This window comes from Poecilia latipinna, unplaced genomic scaffold (genome assembly GCF_001443285.1).
Source record: "Poecilia latipinna isolate Pla-1442-1.1 unplaced genomic scaffold, P_latipinna-1.0 Scaffold1143, whole genome shotgun sequence".
In the NCBI taxonomy this organism is placed as follows: domain Eukaryota; kingdom Metazoa; phylum Chordata; class Actinopteri; order Cyprinodontiformes; family Poeciliidae; genus Poecilia; species Poecilia latipinna.
Genome location: NW_015113759.1, coordinates 125,891 through 138,586, shown reverse-complemented (window position 1 = coordinate 138,586; position 12,696 = coordinate 125,891). Strand labels below are relative to the sequence as shown.

Below are 12,696 nucleotides of genomic sequence, written 5' to 3'. Positions count from 1 at the left end.
ATTTTATTTTGAAAGGAAGTTTTTCTCTAAAGCACCTTTATTGTTTTTTTTTTTTTTTTTTTTTTCTTCTGACTTTTCTGTGGGAAAAAAGTTTTGGTTGAGGCTACCGCTAACTAGCTGCTAATGCAGCCCTGCTTTTTTTTTTTTTTTTTTTTTTTTTTTTTTTTTTTTTTTTTTTTTTTTTTTGCGTTTGGGGGCGACAGAAGCTGAACATTATTAAACTTTCTTGTTGAAGTTTATGTGTAGGAAAGTTTGACAGCTAGCGGTTGTCTGATGCTCGGTCCAGAGGACGGGTCAGGAACCGACTCGGTCCAGAGGACGGGTCAGGATCCCACAGACAGTAAAATATTCTTTTCTCTTATGTCTCATTGGAAACTTGTTGCGCTTGTGGTGAATTTGAATGGCAGCCAATCAGAAAGAAGGCAATGTACACTTCAGGAAATGATCTTGACTTGTATATTCTGGTGATTTAAAACGGGTTGGTGTTTTTATTAGAAAAGCTGTAAACAGATAAATGTAACCATTCTCGTCCAGCCGTTCCTTTTATTAAAACGTCTTAGTTTTATTCTGCTCCCTGCAGGTGAACGATCTGTTCCTGGACAGTAAGAGCCGGCTGGAGCAGTGCAGCATGGACCTGGATGAGAAGCAGCAGAGGTAGAGCCGCTCCGCGTAGCGTTGGAGCCCCGCCTTTATCAGCCGGGCTCTCACGGTTCTGGTTCTGGTTCCAGGCTGGAGGAGACCAGCAGGCATCTGGAGAAGACCAAGGAGAAGCTGGTGGAGGAGGAGTTCATCTGCTCAGAGCTCAGCTCGGTCCACGAGTCGCTGTACAGCGCCGCCGGACAGGTACGCAGCTTCACCTGTCGCTGCCGGGGCTCAGGTTGCTATGGCGATGAAAATCAGTCAGTCAAGGCTTGGAAAAAATACTTTAATACCAAACAGTGGAGTTTTAATGCCCACAGTTAAATGCAATCTGACATTTGATTAAAAGCCTGAATTTGGGAATATTTTATTTACAGCGTGTGTGTGTGTGTGTGTGTGTGTGTTGATTGTAATACCTTATGGGGACCATGTTCCTGACACATATTGCATTGTGGGGACCCACAAGAGGAAAGGCTGTTTTTGGGTCAGAGGTCAGATTTAGGGGTGAGTTGTGGTTCAGGTTAGTGTGAAGTTGGAGGAATGAATGGAAGTCGATGGAAAGTCCCCACAAAGATAGACATGCAAACATGTGTTTTTATGTCTGAAGTTAATTTGGATCAAATGTTTATTTTAGGTCAGTTATTTAAAATGACTGATTTTTGCTGGAAGCCAGAAAACTTTGAATTGTTTCAGTGTAATAAATATTTATTCCTAATGGATCAATGACTTATTGATCTGTTATTGGAAGAAAGGTTGGCTTATATCTTTACATGTTGAAGAAAGTTATTGAAATCTATATTAGTGTTTGACTATAACTTTACATATATTTCAGATCCTGTTCATGTAGAAAAGCAGCAGCAGAGATAAAGTGGAACTGAAACTTTTTATTTTAATTCCTGATGTTTTTATCTCCAAACCTTAAAACTGGTTTATTATTTTCTGACTCCGCCTGCAGCTGCTGAGCGCCGTCGGTGAGAGCACCAGCGACGTGTCGGGTCTCCACGCCAAGCTGGACCGCAAGACCAAGGTGGGCCTCGTGGGCCAGTGAGGGAGCCGGTTCTGGTTCTGACCGGGTCTAACCGGGTCGTCTGGTCCTGCAGGTGGAGCAGCACAACATGCAGATGCAGCAGAGCTTCTCCCAGAGGATGGACGGCGCCTTCAGCAGCATGCAGCGCAGCGTGCAGCAGCACGGCGCCGCCCAGGCCCGCATGCTGACCGGCTACGCCCACGCCGTCGGTAGGTGGCGCCCTGCGTCCAGAACCGGGCCGGCCGGGGTTCTGCGGGCTCATGTCTGCCTCTGTCGTCCAGATGGCCTGCTGGTGGGGAACGAGGCCACGCTGCGGGGTGCCCTGGTCGCCGTGGAGACGCTGGTGGGCGGAGTCCAGGCGCTGGTGGCGGACGGCGCCGCCCGCTGCCGGGAGAAGGTGGAGCGGCACGAGGCGCTGACCCGGGAGCAGAGGGAGGCTCTGCTGCAGCTGCTGGTGAGCAGAGTTCTGGTTCTGGTTCTGGTTCTGGCGGTCCTGGTTCTGACTCTGACCCGCTGGTTCTGGTTCAGGAGGAGCACCAGCAGGAGGTGCAGGACGTTCTGGCCGTTCGGACGCTGCCGGGTCTGACCGCCATCAGGGAGCTCGGCGACACCCTGCAGGTTTCCATGGAGACGCAGCGGGATCTGGCCAACCAGGTGGGTCCAAACCCGGATTCAGACCCGGTTCTGATCAGAGGAAGACTGGGTGGCACCGGGTGACCCAACAGTGATTTATGTTAAAGAAAAGATGGTTTAAAAAGTTAAAACTTCATTATTCAGAAAATCAGCAGCTGAAACTTTAACGACCAGAAATCTGAGAGTTTAACGTTTATCTGAACCGGCTGATGACCCCTGACCTCCCGACCCGACCCGATCCCCAGCAGGTGGAGGCGATGAAGGAGACCGGAGTCTTCCTCAGCGGTCTGGTTCTGGACCTGGCGGCGCTGCGTCAGGAGGCCCGGACCGGACTGAGCGCGCTCCAGGAGGAGCAGGAGCGGCTGCAGCAGCAGATCCAACGGGCCCAGCAGCAGCACCAGCAGGTGAGCCGGCCCGGTTCTGTCAGAACCAGTAGGAGTCCGGGGGGGTTCTGTTGGGGTTTGGGTCCGGCTGAACTCTGTTCTGGTCGTGTTCCTGCCAGGGGATGAACCGGGCCATCCAGTTCCTGCAGGACCAGCTGAACCTGGTTGCCATGGAAACCCAGCAGCACTACAGCGAGCTGCAGGCGGCCTCCAGAACCCTGCAGGGCCCGGTTGAGGCGCTGCAGCAGAACCTCAGCAGGTCAGAGCTCATGATGCTCTTCCTCCTCACCCTCCTCTTCCTCACCGTGTGCCTCCTCTTCATCATCCTCCTCTTCCTCCCTGCAGCCGCTGCGACGCGGTGGAGCAGCGTTCTTCGTCGCAGGCGGAGCGTCTGCTCTCCTCCTCTTCCTCTCTGGCCTCTTCGCTGCACCAGGCGGCCCAACAGAACCGGGTTCTGCTGGAGGAGATGAGCGGCCGCTGTTCGGACCTCCACGGCGCCGTGTCAGGTACCGGTACCGCCTCCTGTGATGCCCCGCCCCCTCTGGGTGGAGATGAAGGTGGTGATGATGATGATGTTCTGCTGCAGGTCTGGTGGACCGGGACGCAGAGTGGACCTCCAGAACCAGGGAGCAGGCGGCCCACCGGGCCCAGGACCAGCTGGTTCTGATGGAGCAGCTGGCAGAGGAGGCCCAGAGTCTCCATCAGGTACAGCATTAAACCGGACCACAGGCCGGGTTCTGCTGGGTTCTTTTGGGTTCTGCTCCTGCTAACCAACCCGTGTTCAGGGCGTGGAGACCCGGGGCGCTGAGCGGCTTCGGGCCGCCGAGGCGGACCTGAGCGGCCGGCAGGAGGAGAACCGGCGGGTTCTGACGGCTCTGCAGGAGCAGACGGGTTCGGACCGGGCGGTTCTGGAGCGGCAGCGGGCGGAGCTGCAGGAGCAGGTGGAGGCGGGTCGGCAGCTGGTCCGAAGCTTCCTGCGGGACGAGCTGCAGCAGGACGTTCCTACTGGTGAGGAAGAACGGACCGGAACCGGACCGGGTTCTGGACTACCAGAACAGAACAACTATAACATTTTTATTATTATTTACTGTTTTTATTTTAAGTAATTATTTATTTCTTTATTTGGTATTATTATTTTTTAACAATTTTTATTTTAGTGTCTTTTTTGTTTTTTTTATTGATCAAATTATTCATCAGTAAAATTATTTAATTTATAATGTAATTTTGTTTTTCGTAATTTTTTTATTTCATAAAATTTTTAATGTTCATGAATAATTTAGTTTTTCTTACTAAACATAATATTCACAAGTGATTTATTTTTGTTTCCTGTTTATTTTTTACTTGTTAAAAAGAGATCAAGTAAAACTCTTGTTTTTAAAATTAAGTGACACTTTAATTAGCTGATGATGTCATCATCTGCTGATGTCATCGGATGGGTTTCAGGTAAATGTGTTCTTTGCTGACCCGGTTCTGCTGCCTCCAGGTCTGACTCCTCAGCGCCGGGAGTTTGTTTATCCCAGGGTTCTGAAGAAGAGCGGCAGCCGCAGCGAGCTGCTGGAGGCCCTGAGGATGAGGCAGGAGGAGGAGGAGGAGGAGGATGAAGGCCCAGAGGACGACAAGCAGAGCCAGGTTGACCAGGTGAGCTCCCTGACTGTGAGCTGGTTCTGTGAGCATGTCTTGGTTCTGACCCGGTTTGTCTGCAGGACTCCCTAGAGGACGACTTCAGCTCCTGCAGCGAGAGCCTGGCCGCCGAGCCGCCCTTCGTCGACGAGAACCTCGTCTTCAACGAGAGCAAGCGGCTTCCTTTCTTCAAGGTGAGTTCAGGGGAACCGGGCCGCCGAGGGGAACCGGGCCGCCGCCTAACGTTCTGCTCTGATCCCATCGCAGCAGAAGAAGGGCAGCAGGAAGGAGACGAAGGTTTTGTCCAGGTCCAAAATGGCGGACAGCGAAGGCCAGGCCTCTCCGATGAAGTCCCGGCTGCCGCTGCGCTGCCAGAACTGAACCAGCCGCACACTTCAGTTTTTATCGTCTGTCATCTAATATTTCACGTGTGTAAAATAAACATTTCTGCTTGTTTTTTATTATTGTGAAATAAAACATGAATCATTTTACACTGAGACAATTTAAAGTCTGTTAAATGTTTTTAGACTGCAGTAACTTCACTGATGCTTGTTGCAACCAAAAGATCATCAGACACAACTCTGCAGTTTATCGACTGAAATGGATTTGGACTTTTTTTCCTCCTGATTTTATTTTGTTTTTTAAAATGCCAACATTTTAACTTGGCTTAATACTTTTGCCCATCTTGGGTAATTTTTGAATATTAAATACATCAAAGACTGGTTTTGATTTCTTTTGCTAAATTTTCTTCTGGCCCAATCAGTGACCAGACTGAGTTATGAACGATGACGTTGGTTTTCTGCGCTGCTTTAGTTTTGTTGTCAGCCTGTAGTTTTAGCAATGGCAGCGGAGGAAGTGAAGGAAGCTGCTCGGTCTGTTAGTCACACTTCCAATCATTGAATTAACAGCGGGCTGGTTCGGCTCGGTTCGGTTCGGCTCTCTCAGCAGCGCAGGACGGTTGTTTAGTCAACTTCCGGTAAGCTTCATAGCGAAACATGGACGTCACTGATCGGAAGAAGTTAAATATGTCGGCTTCTCTCTGAGGCAGCTCCATGTATTGCCAGGTATGTATTCTACAAGTTATTCATAACAGTTTATGTAAAAACAGAATTTATGCTAAGATCTAATTTAAGCAAAAATGTAATTTTGTCTTCTAGAAATTTTGGTCTGAGCATCAGTTAGCATAAATTCTCTTATGGCTATGCTAACAAGCAGCTAAACAATTTATACTGAGGCACAATTTCAGTTATTGGTGTTCGCTAAAGAGTTTTATGCTAAAATGGAAGTTATGTTATCAAATTTATGCTAAACTAGAAATTAAACCAAAATGTGAATTCATGCTAAAACTGAAGTTAATAAAATATAATTTACGCTAAAACGGAGATTACACCAAAAAGAGACTTTAGGTCAGGAGTCAGTTTTTTGCAACTGAGCTACTTCACAGATAATTGATAATCAACTTAAATGCTTTCTTTACGTGTCCATAGTCCATAATTATAAAAACCTTTTCTTAAATGAATGAGCTAAATAGAAATAAACCTTGGTTAAAATTGTAATTCTGTGTTTTGGGAAACCAGGAAGAATGACAGGTGTAGTTAACAGAGATGGTTTTAATGCTGAAGACGCTAAAGTAAAAATACTGAAGTCCTTCAGCCAGCATTGAAAAGTTTAACTGAACATTTACATTTATTTTAAAAAAGGCATTAATTCTTGTACATCTGAACTGTATGTTACAGCAAAAGTTATTTAGAAGTAAAAGCTAACGAAGTTTAGAAATATAATTTATTAAGAGCAATGATATTTTAGAGAGTATATTTATATTTGACTGTCTGCATCCAGCATGTGGCAGTAGTGATCCTGAAAACGGATCCACCAGATGGGAACGGAGCAGAGCCAGAAGGCGTGGAGCTCTTCTGGTGAAACGTTGATTTTTGCAGCTGAGATGAAGGCTGTTTACCCTGCAGAACCGCTCCATCATGGCTCTGACGGCTGCTCTCTCCCTCCTGACTCTCCTGGCGCTGCCGGTCGTGGCTCAGGACGTTACTTACTTTGAGATTGGCGGGAATCTGGATCTCAACCCAGCGTTCTCTGGTGAGATCACCAGCATCACCTGGAAGTATAAAGGGAACATTGTCGCTGAATACATTAAGGATTCGGTTCCTCTGGAATATCTGGGTGACTTAAAAGGCCGAACAAACGTGAATCTGACCACCGGAGTACTGACCATCAGCAACATGAGTCAATCTGACGGCGGGCTGTTCACGGTGGAGATCAACAACAGGGTCCTTCCTGTCAGCTATAACGCTGTGGGGGTCAGGAAGCTGGACGACTACCCTGTTGAAGTCATCATGAGGCCTCTGACGTGCCATCGCAGTTCCACTGAATGCACCCTGACTTGTTGGGTCGACTTAAACGAAGCCGAACCCGTCCAGTACTTCTGGAAGAAAGGAGAAGCTGGAGAGTGGGAGGAGGGGGAAAAGGTGATCACCATTTCTCAAGAGACTTGGAGCTTTCAAACCATCACCTGCAAAGTGAAGAACCCATTCAGTGAGAAGGACAGCGACCCGGCAGTGAACCCCTTCTACAGGAAATCCTCCTCCTTTCTCAGACTTTTGGTCAATTCTTTCTCAAATGTTTCAGACTGAGGATCACTTAACCCATTAACCATCACTCACCGAACATGAAACTCCAATAACACAACATCTTTATATATACAACCTGGAATGAAAATATTAATCTCTCATCCCAGTTATTGTTGCTTTCTTTGTTCATCCCCAGGTGTGAAGCTTTGTAAATGTGACTGACCAGAACGAAACCATGAACGAGTCTGGGACGTTTTCTGATTCTAAGCTTTTCAAAGATGGAAAACACATGAAAGTCAAAGTGAGCTGTTCTTTACTACAAGTGTTATGTGCATTTGTGATTTAGAAACATAAAGAAATGGACTTGAGTTGCTTTGGAGGAAACTCTCATTTTCTTTCAGCCCAAAGAAAGTTCGGCATGGATAATATTTCTATTTTTGGTGTTAAGATGAAGTTGGTCCGCGCAGCCGCAGGTCCAGAACAGGTGTTCTAACTTTCTGTGCTACCCATGAATCTGCGTGCCGGTGGCTAACATTTAACATCAGTTTCCCCTTCTAACATAAATTATTCATGTGTTTATTTCCCCTTTTTACTGATTTATTTTTACACATAAGGTTTAATGTTAATCAAAAGTACTTTCCTCCTATCATGCTTTACTTTGCATGTTTCTAAATACAAATGCCTTTACTTTCTGCATGTCTTTAAGATATATTCAAATAACATGTACAGCGTCATTATGTAGCATGCACTATATCATAATTAAACGGCAAATGAAATCAAATTTGTCCATGTGGTTCATAATAAACTGGGTTTTATTATGAGTTCTTTGGTAATCAATTGTCCCACAATCAATCAGATTAATTTTAGGAATAAATCAGAAAAGAGTCCTGGAAACAGGCTGTTTGCTCACATTATGCCTAGAAGAGTCAATATCAGAGTCACAATCATATTTTATGTGTATCTTAAGCTAAAATACCTTGAAATGGTTCTTATTGTTATCCTCCATAATGTCTTTGAATTCTGAAAAGAACTGGGTTTAAATGGGCTGAACTCGTATAGCACTTTTTCCAGTCATTTTGACACTCAAAGCTTTACACTAGAGTCACATTCACCCATTCACACTCACACATTCATACACCGATATGCAGATCGATAGGCAGCTTGGGGTTAAGAGCCCAGAGGCACATCGACATGAGGCAGGAGGAATCAAACCTACAACCTTCTGATCACAGGATAACTACTCCTCCCTCAGAGCCACAGTCGCTGACAGGCCTGTGGAGCTCCGTGTCTTTTTTATGTGGCCATATTAACTATTATAGGGCTTTAAAAAATAATCATTATTTAACACTGGAAAGACATTTATTACAATCAATAATGTACAAAACCAAATATGAGACGTAAAAGCTAATATTTTGACCTCATTGCTTAAAAACTAATTTTTAAATTATTCTTTAAGAATATTTTGTAAGAATTAAGGTAAAGAAAAAAACCTCTGGTTTCACTAATCATGATTTAATCCACACATTAATAATCCATAGATTATGTTCAAGTTTTAAATGAATTTCATGATCACAAATAGACTTAAAGAAAAATGTTTTTAACTCACTTACCTGTAGATCCACGTCGGTTTTAAGACAATTATTTGTTAGAATTTAGTCCCATTTTTCCCAACCTGGAATGTGAATGACTGAGAGGCTCAACATAACAACCAGCCGGATTCAGTTTACTGGAATACACGTGACTCCAGAAACCGAAGGATTTTGAAAGGCGTTGATACATTTTCGTGTTACGTGATGACATATCTACGCCATCACGTACTTATGAGGTACTTTCAAATTCTTTCAGCCGGTGACGGAAGCAGCGCGGCTGGGCGGGGATGTTTCTCACTTTTAGACAGTAAATGAGCAGCTAAAGGAGTTTTAGTTCAATAACATTTTTATTTGTCAAGAGCAAATGTATTTTAGAGAATATATATATATAAGTACCGAGTGCACTACAGTCCAGATCAGCATGTGACAGTAATGCTCCTCACAGCTAATCTTCCGGTCCACGCGCCGGTGGTGTTATGCCCAGAAATGCATCCCCTCTCGCGGGAGCGCGCATCGCTCTAAAGTCTCGCATATTGACGAGAAACCGGACTGAAATATGACCGAAGAGGAAATTTTAAAGATATTTGTAACATTATCACGTTTCTTAACCATGTAATCCCTAAAATGGTTGATTTTATTTCGCAAATTACTTGAAATAAATACGGTTTTTACACCTTTATTGACACATATGAGTCGAACTTTTTTTCAGTCACAATTTTTGCTTGAAGTAATTGATTTTCCAAAAGTTACTGTTATGAATACCATTTTATTGAAGTTAATATTTTTTTTTTCATTTTTATGTTAAACCAAAATAAAAATTGTTTGTATATGCTTTAGATTTAGCCAGGTTGCATGTCAGATTTATTTCCTTGACTATCTTAGCAACAGTGATAATAAACATGACTTTTGTACCGATATAAAAATATCATAACTGACCATCCTACATGACAATCATATGTAATACATAAGTTTCATATATGGGGGACAATAAATAAGGCATGTATGTTGCCAAAAAATGCATCCCTGTGCTAACTTTAAGAAAAAAAAAGTTAAGTGTGAAATATATTTTTCTACATAATCAGAGTAGTTCCGTAAACTACTGACACATATTGAGTCAGTAGTTATTGACTCAATATGAGTCGAGCTTTTTTCAGTCCGTCTCTGTTGAAAACGTTCTCCGCAAATGGTTTGAAATTCTCTGCTTTGTCCTTTGATACCATAACAGCTTAAAAGCATTACAAAGCAGAGGCCCATTATGTAGAACATTTTACATCAAGGTTAACTTTCTGTTAATGTAGGAGGGAATGCATTTTAATTCATGAGCCTGAAAATATTTGCATCCATCCTGTTGATATAAAAATTATAGCATTAGTTCAGAGAACAATTCATTACGTAGAAATGGTGAAATCCTTTCAGCTCTTTATTTCTCCAAGTTAGCACAGGTATGCATTTTTTGGCAATTTGCTTTTCCAGCCTGCCAAAATATGCATCCCCTCTTTATTTTCCTCAAATATTATTCTAGTGATTTAAAACTTATACCAGTAGTTTACAGAACTACTCTGATTATGTAGAAAAATATATTTCACACTTAACTCTTTTTTTCTTAAAGTCCCCCATATATGAAACTTATGTATTACATATGATTTTCATGTAGGTCAGTTATGATATTTTGTATATCAGTACAAAAGTCATCAACTGAGGCCATGTTGATCGGAACACCTCACCAGGTTCACCTTGACGACAAGCTTCTTTTCTGGACAAGACATCCCCCTTTCCACCACTGTTACAAATCTTGGAGTTAGAATGGATTCTCATCTTACATTTGAAAATCACATTAAACATCTATTTAAAACCTGTTTCTTTCATCTTCGCAATATCTCCAAATTTCGTCCATCTCTCTCTTTCTCTGATGCCGAGTCTCTCGTCCATGCCTTTGTCTCCTCCAGGCTCAACTACTGCACCTCTCTGTTCACTGGAATCCATAAAAAACATCTTCAGAAGCTTCAATACATTCATAACAGCGCAGCCAGGATTCATTGAGGGCCCGTAAATCTGCCCATATTACACCTGTTCTGCATGACCTTCATTGGCTTCCTGTCACCTACAGAATTCAGTACAAAATCTCTCTCATTACACATCAATGTTTAAACGGAACCTCACCAGATTATCTGAAGGACCTTCTCATTCCACATTCATCCACCAGATCTCTACGATCACAAGACAGCAACCTCCTCCACCTTCCTCCACCTTCCTCCACCTTACTCGCTCCAGATTAAGGACCATGGGAGATCAGGCATTCGCTGGGCTGCCCCCCGTCTGTGGAACTCTCTCCAGGATTATTTGAGCTCAGCTACCACTGGTTCACTTCAAAAGAGGCTTAAAGACTTTATTTAAGCAAGCCTATTCTGCCTCCACATGATTTTTATGATGTTGATTTTATCTATGATTTTAGTTGCACTGTGTGGCACTTTGAGATTTTTTCTAATGAAAAGTGCGGTACAAATTAAATTGATTATTATCACTGTTGCTAAGATAGTCAAGGAAATAAATCTGACATGCAACCTGGCTAAATCTAAAGCATATACAAACAATTTTTATTTTGGTTTAACATAAAAATGAAAAAAAAAATATTAACTTCAATAAAATGGTATTCATAACAGTAACTTTTGGAAAATCAATTACTTCAAGCAAAAATTGTGACTGAAAAAAAGTTCGACTCATATGTGTCAATAAAGGTGTAAAAACCGTATTTATTTCAAGTAATTTGCGACCATTTTAGGGATTACATGGTTAAGAAACGTGATAATGTTACAAATAAATTTAAATTTCCTCTTCGGTCATATTTCAGTCCGGTTTCTCGTCAATATGCGAGACTTTAGAGCGATGCGCGCTCCCGCGCTCCTGCAGTTTTGGGCAGGCATGCGTTTCTGGGCATAACACCGGCAGACGGAGAAGGAGCGGAGCCACGGGTGTGGCTTCGTCGTGGAAAGAGAAGGGAACGAGCCGCCGCCATTTTCTCAGTGACTGCGAAGGGCGTGAAGCTCTTCTGGCACAACGTCGATATTTACGGCTGATATGATGGTGTTTACCCTGTAGAACCGCTCGAAATCATGGCTGTGAAGTTTGTTCTCTCCTTCCTGATACTGATGGCGCTGCAGGCCGCGGCTGAGGACGTTACTTACTTTGAGATCGGCGGGACTCTGACGCTCAACCCAATGTTCTCTGAGGCCATCACCATGCTCACCTGGAAGCATAAAGCGAACATTGTAGCTGAATACATAAAGGATTCGGTTCCTCTGGAATATCTGGGTGACTTAAAAGGCCGAACAAACGTGAATCTGACCACCGGAGTACTGACCGTCAAAGACATGAGAAAATCTGACGACGGGCAGTTCACGGTGGAGATCAACAACAGGGTCCTTCCTGTCAGCTTTAACGCTGTGGGGATCGAAAAGCTGCCCCCTGTTGAAGTCATCGTGAGGCCTCTGACGTGCAACAGCGATGCCCTCAGCTGCACCGTATCCTGTGGTACCAACTTTACAGGCGTCGGACCCGTCCAGTACTTCTGGAAGAAAGGAGAAACGGAAATGTGGAAGGAGGATGAGAAGACAATCACAATTAAAAACGAGGAGGGGAAGGATCGGGGCTTCACAACCTTCACCTGCAAAGCGAAGAACCTAATCGGTGAGAAGGAGAGCAGCCCGGCAGTGAACCCCTTCACTGGCAAGAAATCTGACAACACTGGCGCTGTGGCGGCTGGCATCGTTGTTCCTCTCGCTATACTAAGTGCAGCCGGTGGATGGTTTATCTACAAGAAATATATTAAGAAGGACGAGAGTTCTGCACAAGCAGGACAAGGCAATACAGAGAAAGTCAATGGGGATGAGCATGTAGCTTTGAATATGGCCGAGTCTGATAAAGCCGCCAACTCAGACTCATGAGGGGCTGATGCCTGTGGATCCCCTGTCTGCCTCCCCAAAGAAACTCTGGTTATAAAACCTTCTGCCCTCATGCATCTCTGTGGATGTCCACTTCAGGAGCTCTTCAGTGTTTCTGTCTGGATCTTCCATTTGACCATCATGTTTGGATTAATTATGAAGGGAAACCAAATCTGCGGCGCTTAAATATGAACTTTTTTTTTTTTTTTTTTTTTTTACCAAATGAATTTTTTAAAATGGTTTTTTTTTCCATCATTTTATTAGTTTTATCATGTCTGGATGTGA

At 43.9% G+C, this 12,696-nt stretch overlaps 2 protein-coding genes and 1 long non-coding RNA gene across 6 annotated transcripts in view; 2 read left to right on the top strand and 1 right to left on the bottom strand.

The window, feature by feature from the left end:
* The window catches only part of kif11 (kinesin family member 11), a 13,179-nt gene extending 8,278 nt beyond the window's left edge, over positions 1-4,901 (top strand). Inside the window, exons 14-28 of one of the 3 annotated variants that reach the window (XM_015052877.1) lie at positions 581-654; positions 729-843; positions 1,595-1,666; positions 1,740-1,875; positions 1,948-2,120; positions 2,195-2,320; positions 2,545-2,703; positions 2,802-2,941; positions 3,028-3,188; positions 3,269-3,387; positions 3,468-3,690; positions 4,166-4,320; positions 4,386-4,496; positions 4,570-4,709; positions 4,890-4,901. In XM_015052877.1, coding sequence (XP_014908363.1) covers positions 581-654; positions 729-843; positions 1,595-1,666; positions 1,740-1,875; positions 1,948-2,120; positions 2,195-2,320; positions 2,545-2,703; positions 2,802-2,941; positions 3,028-3,188; positions 3,269-3,387; positions 3,468-3,690; positions 4,166-4,320; positions 4,386-4,496; positions 4,570-4,683 — 1,878 coding nt within the window. In that variant the 3' untranslated portion in view covers positions 4,684-4,709; positions 4,890-4,901. Of the gene's footprint in view, positions 1-580; positions 655-728; positions 844-1,594; positions 1,667-1,739; positions 1,876-1,947; positions 2,121-2,194; positions 2,321-2,544; positions 2,704-2,801; positions 2,942-3,027; positions 3,189-3,268; positions 3,388-3,467; positions 3,691-4,165; positions 4,321-4,385; positions 4,497-4,569; positions 4,800-4,889 lie in introns of those variants that run through there. The other 2 variants (XM_015052879.1, XM_015052876.1) reach the window with 2 other exon arrangements.
* Positions 4,902-5,292: 391 nt separating this feature from the next.
* LOC106959987 (uncharacterized) lies at positions 5,293-7,665 on the top strand. Of its 2 annotated transcripts, none has more exons than XM_015052890.1 (2): positions 5,293-5,366; positions 6,142-7,665. In XM_015052890.1, the coding sequence occupies exon 2, from the start codon at positions 6,279-6,281 to the stop codon at positions 6,945-6,947; it is 669 nt and encodes a 222-aa protein (XP_014908376.1). In that variant the 5' UTR covers positions 5,293-5,366; positions 6,142-6,278; the 3' UTR covers positions 6,948-7,665. The 2 variants fall into 2 exon arrangements, with proteins under 2 accessions (XP_014908376.1, XP_014908375.1); XM_015052889.1 differs by having other exon boundaries at positions 5,340-5,366; positions 6,267-7,665.
* A 2,470-nt stretch (positions 7,666-10,135) lies between these two features.
* LOC106959990 (uncharacterized) overlaps positions 10,136-12,696 on the bottom strand; it is a 12,110-nt gene continuing 9,549 nt past the window's right edge. The window contains exon 3 of the long non-coding RNA XR_001427477.1: positions 10,136-10,730. This is a non-coding gene — a long non-coding RNA (uncharacterized LOC106959990). The remainder of the gene's footprint in view (positions 10,731-12,696) is intronic.